This window comes from Montipora capricornis, chromosome 9 (assembly GCF_036669925.1).
Source record: "Montipora capricornis isolate CH-2021 chromosome 9, ASM3666992v2, whole genome shotgun sequence".
NCBI classification, from domain to species: Eukaryota; Metazoa; Cnidaria; class Anthozoa; order Scleractinia; family Acroporidae; genus Montipora; species Montipora capricornis.
Window position 1 is genome coordinate 20,843,819 of NC_090891.1, and position 15,000 is coordinate 20,858,818.

Sequence of the window (15,000 nt, forward strand, 5' to 3'; positions counted from 1 at the left end):
CAGTCGGTACGATACCGAAAGCCAACCGCGACGTCACCATCTCGGAAAGCGTCAGTTAGCATAGCGGAGAACATCGTGCTGAACAGAGTGGGAGCCAGCACGCAACCCTACTTTACTCCATTGGTTACAGAGAACGGCCGGCAGTACTCGCCGTCATCCCGCTCTCTCGCGTTCATGCCGCGCGTCGTGGAACTGCTGGACCATTACGATGAACTTGGCTTACCGCTTTTGTTACTTGGAACAATTATAAGTATAATACCATGCTCTAATGAAAAGGCACAGCAAATAATGAATTGGCCATAAGCAAAAAAGAGCATGGATCAAAAATAGAACTTTGTTAACACAACGTTTTCACAATGTCGGATGAACATTCCGCACCTAGTATAATAATAATGTGGATAGTAGTATATGTACAAAAAATATTATACAAATCAGCTGAAAGGGCGTCTCTTACTGTAATCACTGCTGATGAAATGTGTGAGTTATATTTGAAATCTGCACTTGATGATGGAGTGATCTTGAACGTCTTTGTTATTTTGAATTCTTCGTTTCTGTCTGAGAAGCTGGAGGCTGGTAATCTTTTTGCTCCACTGATTTTCACCGGGGATTTCTGTGGGTAGGCTTGTTGCAAAATTTTTCTTTGTTTGGGATCATAGCACACAGTTCTCAACTTTTCACTTTCATTTGTTTGAATAAGGCAATCAAAATATGGTTCTGTTTTCTTGAGGTTTTTACAGGACTTAGAGCATGCACAAATCCTTGAAGCTGTGGATCTGATAGGAAACAAAATAAAATAAAACAATTATTGTTTCAAATAAGTAACTAGTTTGATATGAGTAGCGTTATAGCTCTCAGGTAATTTCAGTGCGTTGGCGAAAGGGAGGTTAAGTGCTGTGCTCCCTGGAATGCATTTTGGCGCTGCTCTCTCGAAAGAGATTATTTTCTCCCCGAAGGAAATTTTGGCTCTCTCGAAAGAGATTAGTTGCTCACCAAAGGGAATCTTGGCTTCGTTGAAAGAGATTTTTTGCTGCCCGAAGGAGGAATACATCTTGATGAGGTTTTCAGATCGCCGCACAAAGATTTAACACTCGATCGCGCTTTGATGGAGTCATACAATTTCCGGAAAATTGGAAACTGAATTCTTTGCTGACAAGTTTTCCATAAATGCAAAGACAGCTGCGCTTGATTCTTACACTTGTAAACCTAAATGGGTTAAACTCATTATGAAAAAAAAAACTCACCTTCCAGTCGACGTTGTTAAACCACTTTTAATTCCGCGTAACATACAAAAAGGAGCTAAGATCGTGGAATATCGGATCGAGATCGCCAGATTCTATTGTTACAGTCACTCACACACTAAACGCCATGACATTACGGCTTTCGCCTCCTTTGGAGGTCTTTGGAGGCAGTAACCCGTAAAAACCCAGTGTCTTGCCGTCATTTTGTCACAGATGTATCCTTCGTTTATTGAGTTGTTGGTTACACGCAAGGTAACTTCTGATCACAAGCGGCCGCTGAAATCGATGTCACTTTCGATTTTGTGATTTACTTGTGCAGCCAAGAGTACAATAGAAAAATTGAATGTAGCAAAATTTTCCCAAAATGTTTTTCGCTGATGGTAATTTTTTTTATATTCGTGGCACAAAACTATGTTGTTTCCTTGTCTCAAATTTTGTTGCTGATGGCAATTTTTACATATTCTCGATCGATACTTCCTAAGAACTTCCTTCTGCTCTTCCTAAAACTGCGTATCAATATTTATTTACTTTTGCATCGATATTTGTTTTGCATAAATCAGGCCAACAAAATCTGTACGTTTCTTGTTTAGAAGTCCAATTGAAGCCACTTACAATCGTTTGTAATCGTCCTGTGAAAAAGCTGCAGGCAGAGCGGGAGAGGGGTTCTCGGAAACGTCGGATCTACGGCAAATGGATCGTAAATGTCGAGCGTTCTCGTTCGGGGCCGACTAATTACGAAGATGTCTTCACCTAGTGGAGGAGTGAACATTTGCATATCGCAGTGTCCACAACAGCTCGCTCCTACGCTTCGCGTATCCACGAGTTAAAAATCAATTGTTATTTTTCTTTGGATTTCAAAAATTATGGTAACTAAACACTAACCGATCTACGTTTGAAGCCTTGATTCCAAAAAGACACCTGTTTATGTTAACTGGACTTTTCTTATTTAATGATCTTTCATTACTAACTGTAAGTTCTTGAGAGAGCTGGATCGAGGAGAAAATGACGTCAAAGGCTCACTTGGTTAAGAACGCAATGCGTGTGTAGGCCGCAGAATTAATATGCAGCACGGGAGTTTTGGGCTTTCAGACTTTTAAGCTCGTGTTTTGCATATGTAATAAGCTGCATTCACACGCTGAAATTTTAAGCTAGTGAGCCTTTGACGTCACTTTTTCGTGGATCCAACCCTTTCACTTTTGAACGTGAGTAATGGCGGACCGTGAAATCCAAAACTTACACTCAAAGTAAACGGCCTTTGGATAAAAATCAAAGCTCAAATTTTTGCCAGTCAGGTGTTAAGCAAACACTTTCAACAACTGAAGAAAAGAAGGAAGTGATTTTTTTGGTCACGGGGGCACTTTAAACGTACTGTAAAAGAGAAGTTGAAGCAAACTTCTGTGAAAAAGAAGTGCAAGCGAACTTCATGTCAGCCTCGAAGCCAATGTTTCGCGATTTCAATCTTTGTGGGTGTAGTATTTTACTAGTAACTGCGTGTCTTCCCAGGGGCCTATTTACCTAAGACATCTACCATAGCACTATAATATTTGCGATACTAAAACAATATCGTGTACTATTAGAGCTACATATTACGCGCAGACAACTTGAATCTCCTGGAAAACAAAATGCAGCTCAGTTGACAGTTATGGAATAAAGCACTGTATCAAGTTACTGCAGTATCACACGTACGCAATGCGTGCTTATTTTTGAACTTATGCTTATTTTTAAATTAAATCGAGTCTAAGGGCGTAGTCGTTCTTCTTAAAATGTTTTATCATAAAGAATTCGCAGACGTGCTGTCGCTTTGAAACCGAGGGGGCCGGAAGTTTAGTCGTAAATGGGCTATTATTACTTTTATTTGAAATATTGTTACAAAAAAATTTCATTTGTTGGAACTGTGGAATGGACATAATGTAAAACTGAGTTAGAAAGATCACCGCAGTTATGGAATATTTCTAGACAACCGGAGAAAATCCAGGCTGGCTTGCAAGTGTCCAAATTGCTTAGGAGGCCCTCCCGGGGAGTTACTCCCAAACTTGGTCTCAGCTTTTTTATCCCTACAGTGGTTTATGTTGCGCTGTTCCGTAAGATATTTTGTCTTCTTTCTCCAGTTCAAATTATCCATATTCCTTTGTTCCTAAAACCCGTGGGACGGCCTCGCTTTTCGCGGTGGTCTTACTAATTATATTTCACACCTTTATTTCGCTGATTCTTCAGTGAGCTCATTACTGTCAGCTAGTGCTAGAATGTGCATAATAATCATGTTCGCTAGAAACTGACCTTGTCCTATGTTTGTCCTTTAGATGTACTCACTGAGCAGTCGTAGTGCTGGTTCCTCGGCCAAAGTATTCTTGGTCAACGGTATCCCTGGTTAGACCTGCAGACACGGTTGACAAAGGAACGTCCATTGAACATATTAAGGAAAATAACGAAGACTCTTTCATCTATTCAACAACAGAAGAGCCCCCAAGGGAGAGCTATACAATAAAATATGTATGTATATATGTAACGAGCTGCCGTTCGCATAGAAAAAGGTTTCTTGCCGAGTTCTCTTCGAAAACCTCCCAAAAGACGCGTAATGAGAGCTATGGATAGATATATAAATAGCGTTTATTTGTTTTAGTTAGAATAACTTGTAGGCCAGAGGTAATAGGCTCTTTCTGAAGAATGGACTGGAATCAAAAATGGGCTGGAGTGGGTGTGTGAGACATGAAAGAGGAGGAGTGGTATCAGCGAGACAAGGAACAAGGTTTTAGCTTTTTTCAAGCGAACAAGATCCGTTGTTTGGAGTACCTTTAAAAAAAGTGCCCTAAGCGCGTTTTGAAGAGGGTGCATGGTTTCCTCACTGATTCGTAACTAGCCTATGGCTTGCCTAAATTACTTAAAACTTCAGGAAGTTGCACATTCAAGATTTTAAAAACGGATTATGCTCTTGTACCTTTTCACTTCCAGGAATGTCCAGAAATGCCTTACTTGCCTTCGAGAATATCTCTGAAGGGTCCTCTAACTCAGTTTACTCTATAAGTGAACATAAACAATCAAGATAACTCCTATCCCGAAAAGTAATGCGCAGCCGTTCGCGTTGTTGTAAATAGGCAGTTGGCGCTTTGACTCAAACGGGCACTTCTTGGTGTTTTATCAAAATTGTGCTTGCATGAGCTAATTATCAAGAGATTCACACTTTTTCTCTGGCAGCCTTTGAGGTGCAAAGAACCTCTAAGAAATAAAGCAAGGAGCAAATTATTCTTGGATTTCACATGACGTCACGGCCGCCATTTTCGTGTCCCCAAACAATAAAACGGCGGCCATGTTGGTGTCCCGATCCAATCCTCCGGGAATTGAACTCTATTATTATGCAAACGTTTTCTTTGTTTTCGTTGAAAATCATGGCTGTTGACCACGTGAGTGAAACCCAAGAATTCCTTATTCGTTTTCTCTGGGTTGGACTTGAACGATCATGGAATTGAGGCTGATGCAGATGGACTCTATTTCATGTTAGTTCCAGTTCACCCATGAGAACACCAGAAAGGTCTAGTGGGGCAGTGCGGCAGTTCTCCTAACCCGATTATTGTTCAATGTTGTAGCGGCTGTTATTTTATTGAAATCTAAGCGATTATTATGTTGTTTAGTATTTTGTTTTCAGTTCGGGTACCAAGCCCGTCACATTGTACCTTCGGGGAGCTCAACCTCGTTCCCTGGGCATTTCTCTGGAAGGAGGCTGACGAGAGCTGCTACACGATTCGTCTATCCTCCAACCACTGACCTGTAATATCTAAAGATCATTCATTATTTTTACGTTGTATTATATACCTCTTTCTCCTATGGCATATTTATTTTTGTAAATATTTAAATTAATACCATAATTTAGGTGGTAATAAAAGACTATAATTTGTAATATCCATGGAGTTCCGTTTAGTGTCAAACCTTTGGGAGAAATAAGGAAACCGTGTGGTGCAGAGACCGGTCTCAAATGTCTGCACCATAGAAAATCGGGGAACATACTCGTCTGTATAGCGTTTCGTCTTGAATCATATTGGTTGTTTTCATACTAGAGACGCAAATTTCGTCTGAGACGAACTTGAGAAAACTCTTTTTTCTGCGTCTGTTAAGTTCGTCTGGTATAACGACGGGGGCACGACGCATAATGCGTCTCGATAAACTATCGATTTTAGTGCGTCTTTGAAGACGCAGTAAACTGGATAGTTCGTCCAGACGCATTATGCCTCTCGTTCCCGTCTTTGTGCTACGCGAATTTAACAGACGAAGTAAAAATGTTTGTCAAGTTGCAGCTTCTCCAGAAACACAGTAAGCTGCAAGGCGGATCAGTGTAATCTGTTTCAATAAACGAGGTAGTTACTTTCCAAAAGTTGGAGGTTGTCCATAGCGACCCTTAAGTTTGAAGGTAAGGGCCCAGTTGTTCAAAAGCCGATTAACGCTAATCCCAGATTAAAAATTAACCAAGGAGTTTATTTTTCTACTCCCAAATGTTGTTCAACGCTGATATTCAGCAAAACTTTACATTAGAAGAAGTCAATCTTGAAAAACAAAAATAAGCAAAAGAAACGTTCACCAAACAGTTGAAAACATGAACAAAAGTTTACGCTAATCCTGGATTTAGTTATTCGGCTTTCGAACAACCGGGCCAAGAAGAGTACATTTAAGTTCAGTTAGAGTATCGGTCAGTGCTCCATGAGTGAACCAGAGAAGTTAAATGCTTCGAGTCTTTAGACACGTGTAACGAGCATTTGTGGGTTTTTGGCTGGGTGGGCTCGAGCAGCTAGTCGCTGGCACTCTGAACTGCCCTGACTCACTGAAGAATCACAAAAAAAAATGTAAGATAATAATTCATAAAATTAATTGTATCAACGCGTAGTATTGACTGTCGCTGAGAGGGGATTCTTGCCTTCTCCCATTCAACAGTGAATTATTAAACAAGGAAGTTAACAAACAGCGCTCTTAACGATGTTTCATTGAAAAGGAAACAATCAGTTTCTCTATACAGCTTATTACGTGGGGTGGGGTGGCTCTAAACTACAGAAAAATGATTGCTAAGGAAGCTTTTTGGTCAAGAGCCCTACAGAAAGGTTGCATGGATGGTTCTTTGAAGTAACTTTTTCAATGGAAATCTGACATCACTTCCATCAGAAAGCGCATGCGTAACTAGTCCCAGTTTTCCGCTCTGGCCCAAAACTTCCGGGCGGCATTCTTAGTCGTGGGCACATGACGTCAAATTTCTCTTCGATCCAGTCCTCTCTGGATTTGAAGGTCCGTAAGCTGGACTGTAATTCCTTAGTGCATAATTCTCATTTCCAAAACTTTAAGTTCGTTTCGTAAGTTTTGACCAGAACAGAACAGTCTGAAAATCAACTGGGACCTGGAATGGTCAATCAGCCTTCGAATTTCCTTTTTGGCAGCTTTTCAGTATCGGTTGTGGTGAGAGCTTTCCTAACGAACGCGTTCTAGTCTCCCTAAGGGCCTCGACAAACGAAAAATGTTTGGCGTTTAAACAACATCAAACATTATTTCGTGACCAAACATGCGGATGTTGAAGTGAGTGCGGTTAAAACATGTTTGATCCAACTCAGATCAAACTCTACAAGCAAAGAACTATGGGAAAAAATGGAAAAAGCGGCTCTCAGTCTTAGAGCACGCAATTGACAAAGGAATCGACAACGAATTCCGAAACCGGTCTTGCAAACATGGGCGATACCAGTGACCATATTGTCGCTGAAATCCTTGCTGAAATGAGAGACAAGCTAAGCTCCATCGCCACTCTCTCCAATCAAGTCCCCAGAAAAGCGGACCCTCTCGGATTCAGACGAAGACATACCTTCCTCACAACCAGAAGACAAAGACAGAGGGCTTCAATCAACTGAGGAACGGAATTGCTTCCCTAGAAACAAGACGTGCCAAAAATGTAAGATCGCTGACAGTCTTAATAGAATTTGTCACCAAAAGCTCCTGTCCAGTTGGTCTCCAATACCGGCCACGGCCCCAAGTAAGACCAGACGAAAAATTCACTGCGGCCTACAACAAGATCTGTCAGAAAGCAGAACAAGAACTCCTCCAACTACTGATCCGCCAACAGCAAAAGAACTCCAGCACAAACGCTGAGACCATATCCAGTCTCAAACAACAGCTGAGCCAATTGTTTCCTGATCAGTTCAAGAGAGAGAAAAGAGAATACAGTCAGCCACAAACCGATCACTGACCAGAACAAATATCAGCCAGAGAAGACCCGCGGCAAGCCGTAAAAAGCAGCCAAAGGAAAAGAACGAACTGAGCACGATCAAGGCTAAACTTAACGAACTGACAACTCTCATGAATGTATTTTCTAAAAGCGAAAATGAAACAAGAGTTGCACTTTACCCACGTGTCTCTTTTACTGACTCCAGCCGCGCCAATCCTGTGCGACCCCTCAGCCACAGCAAAAAGCGACGTCAAAAATGCAAAGCACGCAAAATCAGTACAAACAAAACAATGATAGATTTATAAAGAATCTATCAGATACCCCACTTACTACTGATCACGATAAAACTTTGCTTTCAAAAGGCTTGAAATTTCTCTTCGCTGATCGTAATAACAAACCATGGCCACACCCGTTCCATGTCAAATCTAACTGACAGCCGCCACCACAACGTTCCGTGGCACTTGAAAACTACTTGGAACGAACAGGATACGAAATGGCTACAATATCGTTCTGCGATTCGCAGGACAACCTATCAGCAAAAGAACGAGAAGCCCTTACAAGGCTTCGCGCAAACACGAAGGTGAACATTAAAAAAGCCGATAAGGGGAACACCACAGTTGTTATGGATACTCAGAGAAAAGTCAGTGAGGGCAATGATCAGGTTTGTGACACAAATTACTACACCCCTCTACAAGAACCAACAGGATCATCAACGGCTAGCAAAATCAAACTCATAGTCAATAAACTGTATGTTAACAAACAAATTGACGAAATTACTTTCAAGTGACTCAACAAAAGTCAAAATCCTCCTCCCAGAATTCCGGAATTCTATACGCTGATTAAAATCCAAAAACCGAATTTAGCCGGCAGATCAATAGTTTTCGGAAACAGTGGACCTGCAGATCGCATTTCAAGCTTTATTGACTCGCTCTTACAGCCTTTTGCTAAGAAACAAGAGTCGTACATTAAAGACCAAAGGAGGCCGTGTGGCCCAGTGGTTAGGGCGCTTGCCTTGAGATCCGGAGATCTCGGGTGCAAGACCCGCTCTGACCACTCGTTGAATTTGTTGCAGGTTTGTTCTTGTAAATGGGCCAATTGGTTTGCGTCCGGCCAGTTGGGATTCTTAGCAGTTGTTGTTGTTTTCTGTTGTTTCGTTGATTGCATGTGTTTCATTGGCCCTGAAAAGTCCCTATGGGGAGTGGCCAATTAAATATGCATTGTATGGTAAAGACACAACTGACTATGTTCACACCACTTCCAGACAACACAATCATCGCTACACTCGATGTTTGCTCACTCCATACCAATATCCCACAAGAGGAAGGGATTAAAGTTGTCTGCCAATACTACAACGAACACTATCAGCCTTACCCACTAATCTCCACATCCACTCTTGGGGACATTATGAAGCTGATATCAAAAGAAAATTCGTTCCATTTTAATGGTAAACACTTCCTGCTGACCCAAGGTATAGCAATGGGAACAAAAATGGCAGTAGCCTTCTCGGTCATCTTTATGGCCCATGTAGAGAAACAACTACTCCTTTGTAGCCCTCACAAACCTATCATCTGGAAAAGGCTCATTGATGACATTTTCTCAATGTGGACTTCAAGCAAACAAGAAATCAGCAACCGATTCCATGCCATAATCAAATTCACATGTGAAATGTCATCTCAACGCGCTGTTTTCAGCTGTTTTCAACAGTGAACGTTTTGTTTACAAACTTTCTTATTTGATGATGCATTGTAATGTTGACTATAAGAAGGACAAGGTAAATAAAACCTGAAGTTAAGATCGATAATGCTGCTTATCATCCTCTTTTAGCGACAGTCATACCTTGAGGTGATTTTTTCCCTTTCAAACTTGTGAAAGATTTGGTATTATTAGCTTGCGTTTCAATGTTTTGTGATTCTTTTGAGCCACCGCAGTTTAGAGTGTGCGCGACCAGCTGTTCGAGCCCACCTGGGCCTAAAATGGAGCCAGAATCGAGCGACTTCAGTTTACACTTGTCTAAAGACTCGAATCATTTAACTTCCTTCGTTCACTCATGGAGCTCTGAGTGATACCCGAAACTGGATTTAACGTATTCTTCCGATCTCCAAAGATAAACCGGTGGTTCATGGTCATTAATTTTTTTCTTGACGTTACAAAGAAGCATAAAAACTAGTCTTGAACGTGAAAAATGTGCAGTCGCATTTGGCACCAGTTGAATGACTCGGGTATCAAGCCCCTGAGGCGAATTCGTATGGTGACGATGAGTGATGAGAAATTCCTTTATTGGGGGTAGCACCATGTTTCTTACGATAATTGACACTAATATGGTCCTGCATCCCGCGAGAGCCGCGAAACATTTCATATCTGCAGTTCATATACACATTATATATATTTTTTGAATTTTTTTTAGCTTTCTTAGTAGTAACTGACATTCACGTAAAAGCGCTGCTTATTTCCTTTGAAACGGCTCAGAATTTTATAATGCGAGATGATTGAAATAAAGTTTAACTTTTTACAGTAGAAACGGTGTTGTTGAAGAGCAGTTCGACTTTTGCCATATCCCAATGGCGATTCTCATAAAAAGCTGTTTTGTAAACTTAACCGAAAGCGAAACCCCTTGACTCTTGAAATTTAGAATGTGCATTGACATGTTGAGTGTGTTATGCAAGGGATCGTGCGAGATTATTCCTTCAGTGCGGGTATTATATTTGTGCGGCTAGTCAAAGAAACATTTGGAGCCCGGTTTTTCTTTATCTTTTGAATTTTGAACGAAAACGGCAAAAGGCGAGACATCACTGTACGACTTTTAAGTCTTCGCAGGAGAACCACCTTAAACTGAAGGTGAACTAGTTCAGTTAGCATAGATGAGAGGACGTCTGCGAAGGATTGGACAGGGGTTACGTGTTGTTTTTTGTCGTAACTCCCCTTAATTCCTCCAGGGACCTTTGTGGTGGGCTGGGTGAGGAGGGAGTGAGATCGACTTTTGGCATTGACGTTTTTGATTTTCTCATCGAATGGAAATTTAATCATAGGAGCACAATGTAGAATGGTTCCACCGGCTGAAGGGTTTTCAGCTGAGCGAGCGCAAGCCACACAATCAAAACGGATGACAGGAAGTATAAATGTTACATAAATCACGAAACAGGAAATAAATTTTGTTAGGTGTTTGTTAGATAGCCCTTGCATAAAAAAAAATTGTGTATAGGCGTGAGAAGCAATATCTTGAAAACTTGGCTCAGTGATCTCGCATCCGAATTAGTTTTAAAGATATTTTCAAAAAACTGAGTCAGTTAGAGGGTCATGGCAATGCTGTACCGTTACCATGGCAGTAGCCTGGTCCTCACGGACACCCTTAAAAATTGCCCGACTACAGTATTACACAAATATCAAAACCTTTCCATACTGAAAGGATCCACATGTTTTTAGTCCTCTTTCACTAGAAACACACTGTTACCTGGGCCAGGAAAAATCATATCGAGTCTCACGAATTCATGGTAGGCATAATGTCGTGTGTATTTGTACACTGTATTTCGCAGTTGTGGAGGCTCTCCTTCATTTTTACATACAATAGGACTAGACAAATATCAAAACATTGGCCTACTAAGGCAGCGTTTACACGAACGCGGTTTCACATCGACAGGGTTTTCATGACTTCGAAACCGCGTCAAAATCGACGTGGTTAGGAAGTGTTTACACGGAATCGTTTTCGCCAGAAAATCACAGTCTTTATGGTATAAGCGTGCGCTGCACTACGGGTTAAATTCCCCATTTTGAATCGAACAATGCCCCGTTTTTCTTTATCTTTTGAACTTTGAACGAAAACGGCAAAAGGCGAGACATCACTGTACGACTTTTAAGTCTTCGCAGGAGAACCACCTTAAACTGAAGGTGAACTAGTTCAGTTAGCATAGACGAGAGGACGTCTGCGAAAGATTGGACAGGGGTTACGTGTTGTTTTTTGTCGTAACTCCCTTTAATTCCTCCAGGGACCTTTGTGGTGGGCTGGGTGAGGGGGGAGTGAGATCGACTTTTGGCATTGACGTTTTTGATTTTCTCATCGAATGGAAATTTAATCATAGGAGCACAATGTAGAATGGTTCCACCGGCTGAAGGGTTTTCAGCTGAGCGAGCGCAAGCCACACAATCAAAACACAATCAAAACGACTACAAATATCAAAACCTTTCCATACTGAAAGGATTCACATGTTTTTAGTCCTCTTTCACTAGAAACACACTGTTACCTGGGCCAGGAAAAATCATATCGAGTCTCACGAATTCATGGTAAGCATAATGTCGTGTGTATTTGTACACTGTATTTCGCAGTTGTGGAGGCTCTCCTTCATTTTTACATACAATAGGGCTAGACAAATATCAAAACATTGGCCTACTAAGGCAGCGTTTACGCGAACGCGGTTTCACATCGACAGAGTTTTCATGACGTCGAAACCGCGTGAAAATCGATGTGGTTTGGAAGTGTTTACACGGAAGTCTTCATGGTATAAGCGTGCGCTGCACTACGGGTTAAATTCCCCATTTTGAATCGAACAATGCAAATTTCGCGCCAAAATAGTAGCCGTATTCAAATCGATGCGGTTTCGCTGTTTACACGACAGATGAAACCGTATCGTTTTGAAAACGCTCCACTTTTGGCAGCGTTTTCAAATCGACCCGGTTTCGCCAAAGGTCTCGATCGGTGTCGTGTAAACAGAAGACGTACCGGTAACCGCATCGAAAACGACGCGGTTACAAATGAAACCGCGTTCGTATAAACGCTGCCTTAAAGAATCGAAGGTACTGTAATCCTTTTTTTTTCACTAGAAACTCACTGTTAAGAGTTGGTTAAAAACCCTTTCGAGCCTCCTCAATAAGTCCATTCCAGGCATACTGTCGTTTGTATTTGGCAGTTGTGGTGACTTTCCTTCACTTTTACTTAACTTTATTTACTCCATTTATAATATATAAGGAGTTAACTACAAGGTACAACGAGAAAGGATTACATGGTAGAGAAAATTACAAAGGTACGAAAAACGAAGTCACTATGTTGTTAAAACTAATTTGCTCCGCAAATATATTCACTTATTCACCGTAATATAGCTCGTATCATGAGAACACTTTTGTCTGTTCCCTCGAAAACACATCAATAATTGGCTTCAGTTTGATGTTGTTTTGCCGTAGCCTCGCACAAAGGTGCGGCATCTCTTACCCGGTTGATTAATCACACCTCTACTTTGTCAGTGACGCCAAAACAAGAATAAATTGCCAGGTCTTTTTCTCATAACAAATGGCATTACACAGCTGAGCTCTCAACAAGAAGTTTAATGCGAACGTTCATGTTAGTTTTTATTACGAATTTTAGCAACAGTTTGTGTTTACCTGTAGAGGAAGGCGATTTGTGCTGTTTATCACCCGTATTTCATGACATGCACGGTAGTGATGAGTCTGTCGAGGAGAAGGGTTGTTGTACACTGTGACCGCATTACTCGCAGACCTAGACATATTCTCTGTGTCCTTCGACAACAACAATCATTGATGTTGTTGGCTATTTCACATCCACATTCTGGCTATTTCACATCTATACTTGAGAAAAAGAAGTTTTACATTTATGATGGTGATAAAACTAGCCTGGAGGAGGAAAATGAAGTTACAGAAGATGATTCTGTTATTAAAGGATGTATGGGAACTAAATGAACAAAGGTTCTCGCCTTCTTACGTAGCTCCTAAATGATATTCTTAACAGCAGTGACATAAGATGAAAAAATACAAAATAAAACTATAAAACGCACCTACACACACACACACACAATACAGACTAGGCTAACTAGCGTTGTCACGTAATTTAGTTAGATTTTAATTAATCAAATATATAGGCCGTTTTGCAATAGTGGGTACCTAGTATAACAGGAACACGTGACTGAAATTCAAGCATCAAGTTTAATTTAGGTAAAATTGTGTCGCCTAGTGTCACTCATGAGACAATTTGCCAGTTTTAACTTAACGACATCATTCGCTTCCATCAACATTCGTGAATGGTCCGTTCAACGTTTTTGTACTTGGCAACCTTACAAAGAGCGGAATCCAAGGTTGAGTGCACTTTGCATACAAACGTTTCTCATATGCCGGTGTACATCAGTTGTTATTGTGCTGCACGGTTAAGGCGAAGTAGTGCTAAGTTATCGAATGCAAAGCAGGTCGAACTCCGGTCTTTCTAATCACATCCGCAAGGAGACCAGGAAACTCACCTCTTTACAACATTTATTCTCACTGAAGCTGCATTGTGAATCCCCTGTAGTTAGTGGAAGTCGGTGCACTGAGTAACCGAACTAGTTTAGATCTTTAGCTGATTCGCAGGCTCTTTCCAGTCTTACGCACCCAGGACGTTTTGAATACCATGTATTCTAAATGTCCTGTTTGCATAGTTGTGTCAGCACACTGACAGAAAGCCCTGTCGCATTCTTCTAACGGATACCGTCCATTCTGGGGGGTGCTTACCTTGGGTAAGTTGTTATATCTCTTAAAGGCCAGGAACCAATTCGGAAAAGCATATTACTACAATTCCTTGCATTGTGATTGGCTAGCTTGGAGGTGAGTAGCAAGTACTATTTACCTCCACTTCGGCTGGAAAAGGCCGTTCTGGAAGGACAAGTACCTGGCTAAAGATCACGCGGCAGACCGAGAAGGAGAAGGGAAAATTGTATCAGCAAGAGGCTTGATGCACCATGGATTAGCACAGAATATTGTTCTGTAGCGAGCTGCCGTACACTCTGCTACGTCCTGGTAAGGATATGAGACCATTCATTCGGTGAATAATTGTTAATTCTACCAGGTCATCGCAGCAGAGATTCCATGAGATAGCGCATGCGTGTAGCCAGTCAATTTTGTGCTTGCGTCGCCATATTGACCATGCTGGTCTTTTAGCACAGGACAATCTGGTGTTCAGTTCCTTCATCCTACCATCAGATACGTCCGTTTTCACCTCAAAACTGAGAGGAAAGGTAGTAAACCTACCCAGGGAGTTTATTTTTGCGTAGCAAAAGTTTTCTCTGCCGTAATTTTAGTAATTCACAATATGCCTACGTCGGGCTCCGGCGTTCTCGATGGCATACTCAGTGCGACCTCTGGGTCAAACATAACCAAGTCAAATTCGCAGAATTTGACGAAAGATTCATCCTCTTCTCCGCCGGAGATTTCTCGTGGAAGCAAAGACTCGGGGACAAGGAAAAAGCCCGCGTCCAAGACCGCCGCTGATTGTGGCGCGAATTCGAGCTTGAAAGTTACTTCTAGGCCTTCGAATGAAGAAACCACGCTCCACAACAAGATTGACCTCTTGATGGGGCTCGTGCAAGATATGGCACCTGTCGTAAAAACACTACAAGAAGCTCACGATGCTTCACTCGTGCACGACGAGGACGAGGATGCCTCGGTCGAAAGCGCCAGTGATAGTGGCGAACACGAGGTCGATGAACCTCCGAGTAAACGACCCAAATCTGACTTGGGTACACAGTCCTGTTCCCCTAAGACAGGGGAATCAACAACCGCCTCTAACAGCAAGGTGGATTCTCTTGTCACTGAAGTGACAGAGGA

The 15,000-nt window shown here is 41.6% G+C and overlaps 1 protein-coding gene across 1 annotated transcript in view; it reads left to right on the forward strand.

The window, feature by feature from the left end:
• Positions 1-5,132, forward strand: part of LOC138015442 (synaptotagmin-10-like) — an 18,846-nt gene extending 13,714 nt beyond the window's left edge. The window contains exon 8 of the mRNA XM_068862510.1: positions 3,539-5,132. Coding sequence (XP_068718611.1) covers positions 3,539-3,610 — 72 coding nt within the window. The 3' untranslated portion in view covers positions 3,611-5,132. The remainder of the gene's footprint in view (positions 1-3,538) is intronic.
• Positions 5,133-15,000: the final 9,868 nt, after the last annotated feature.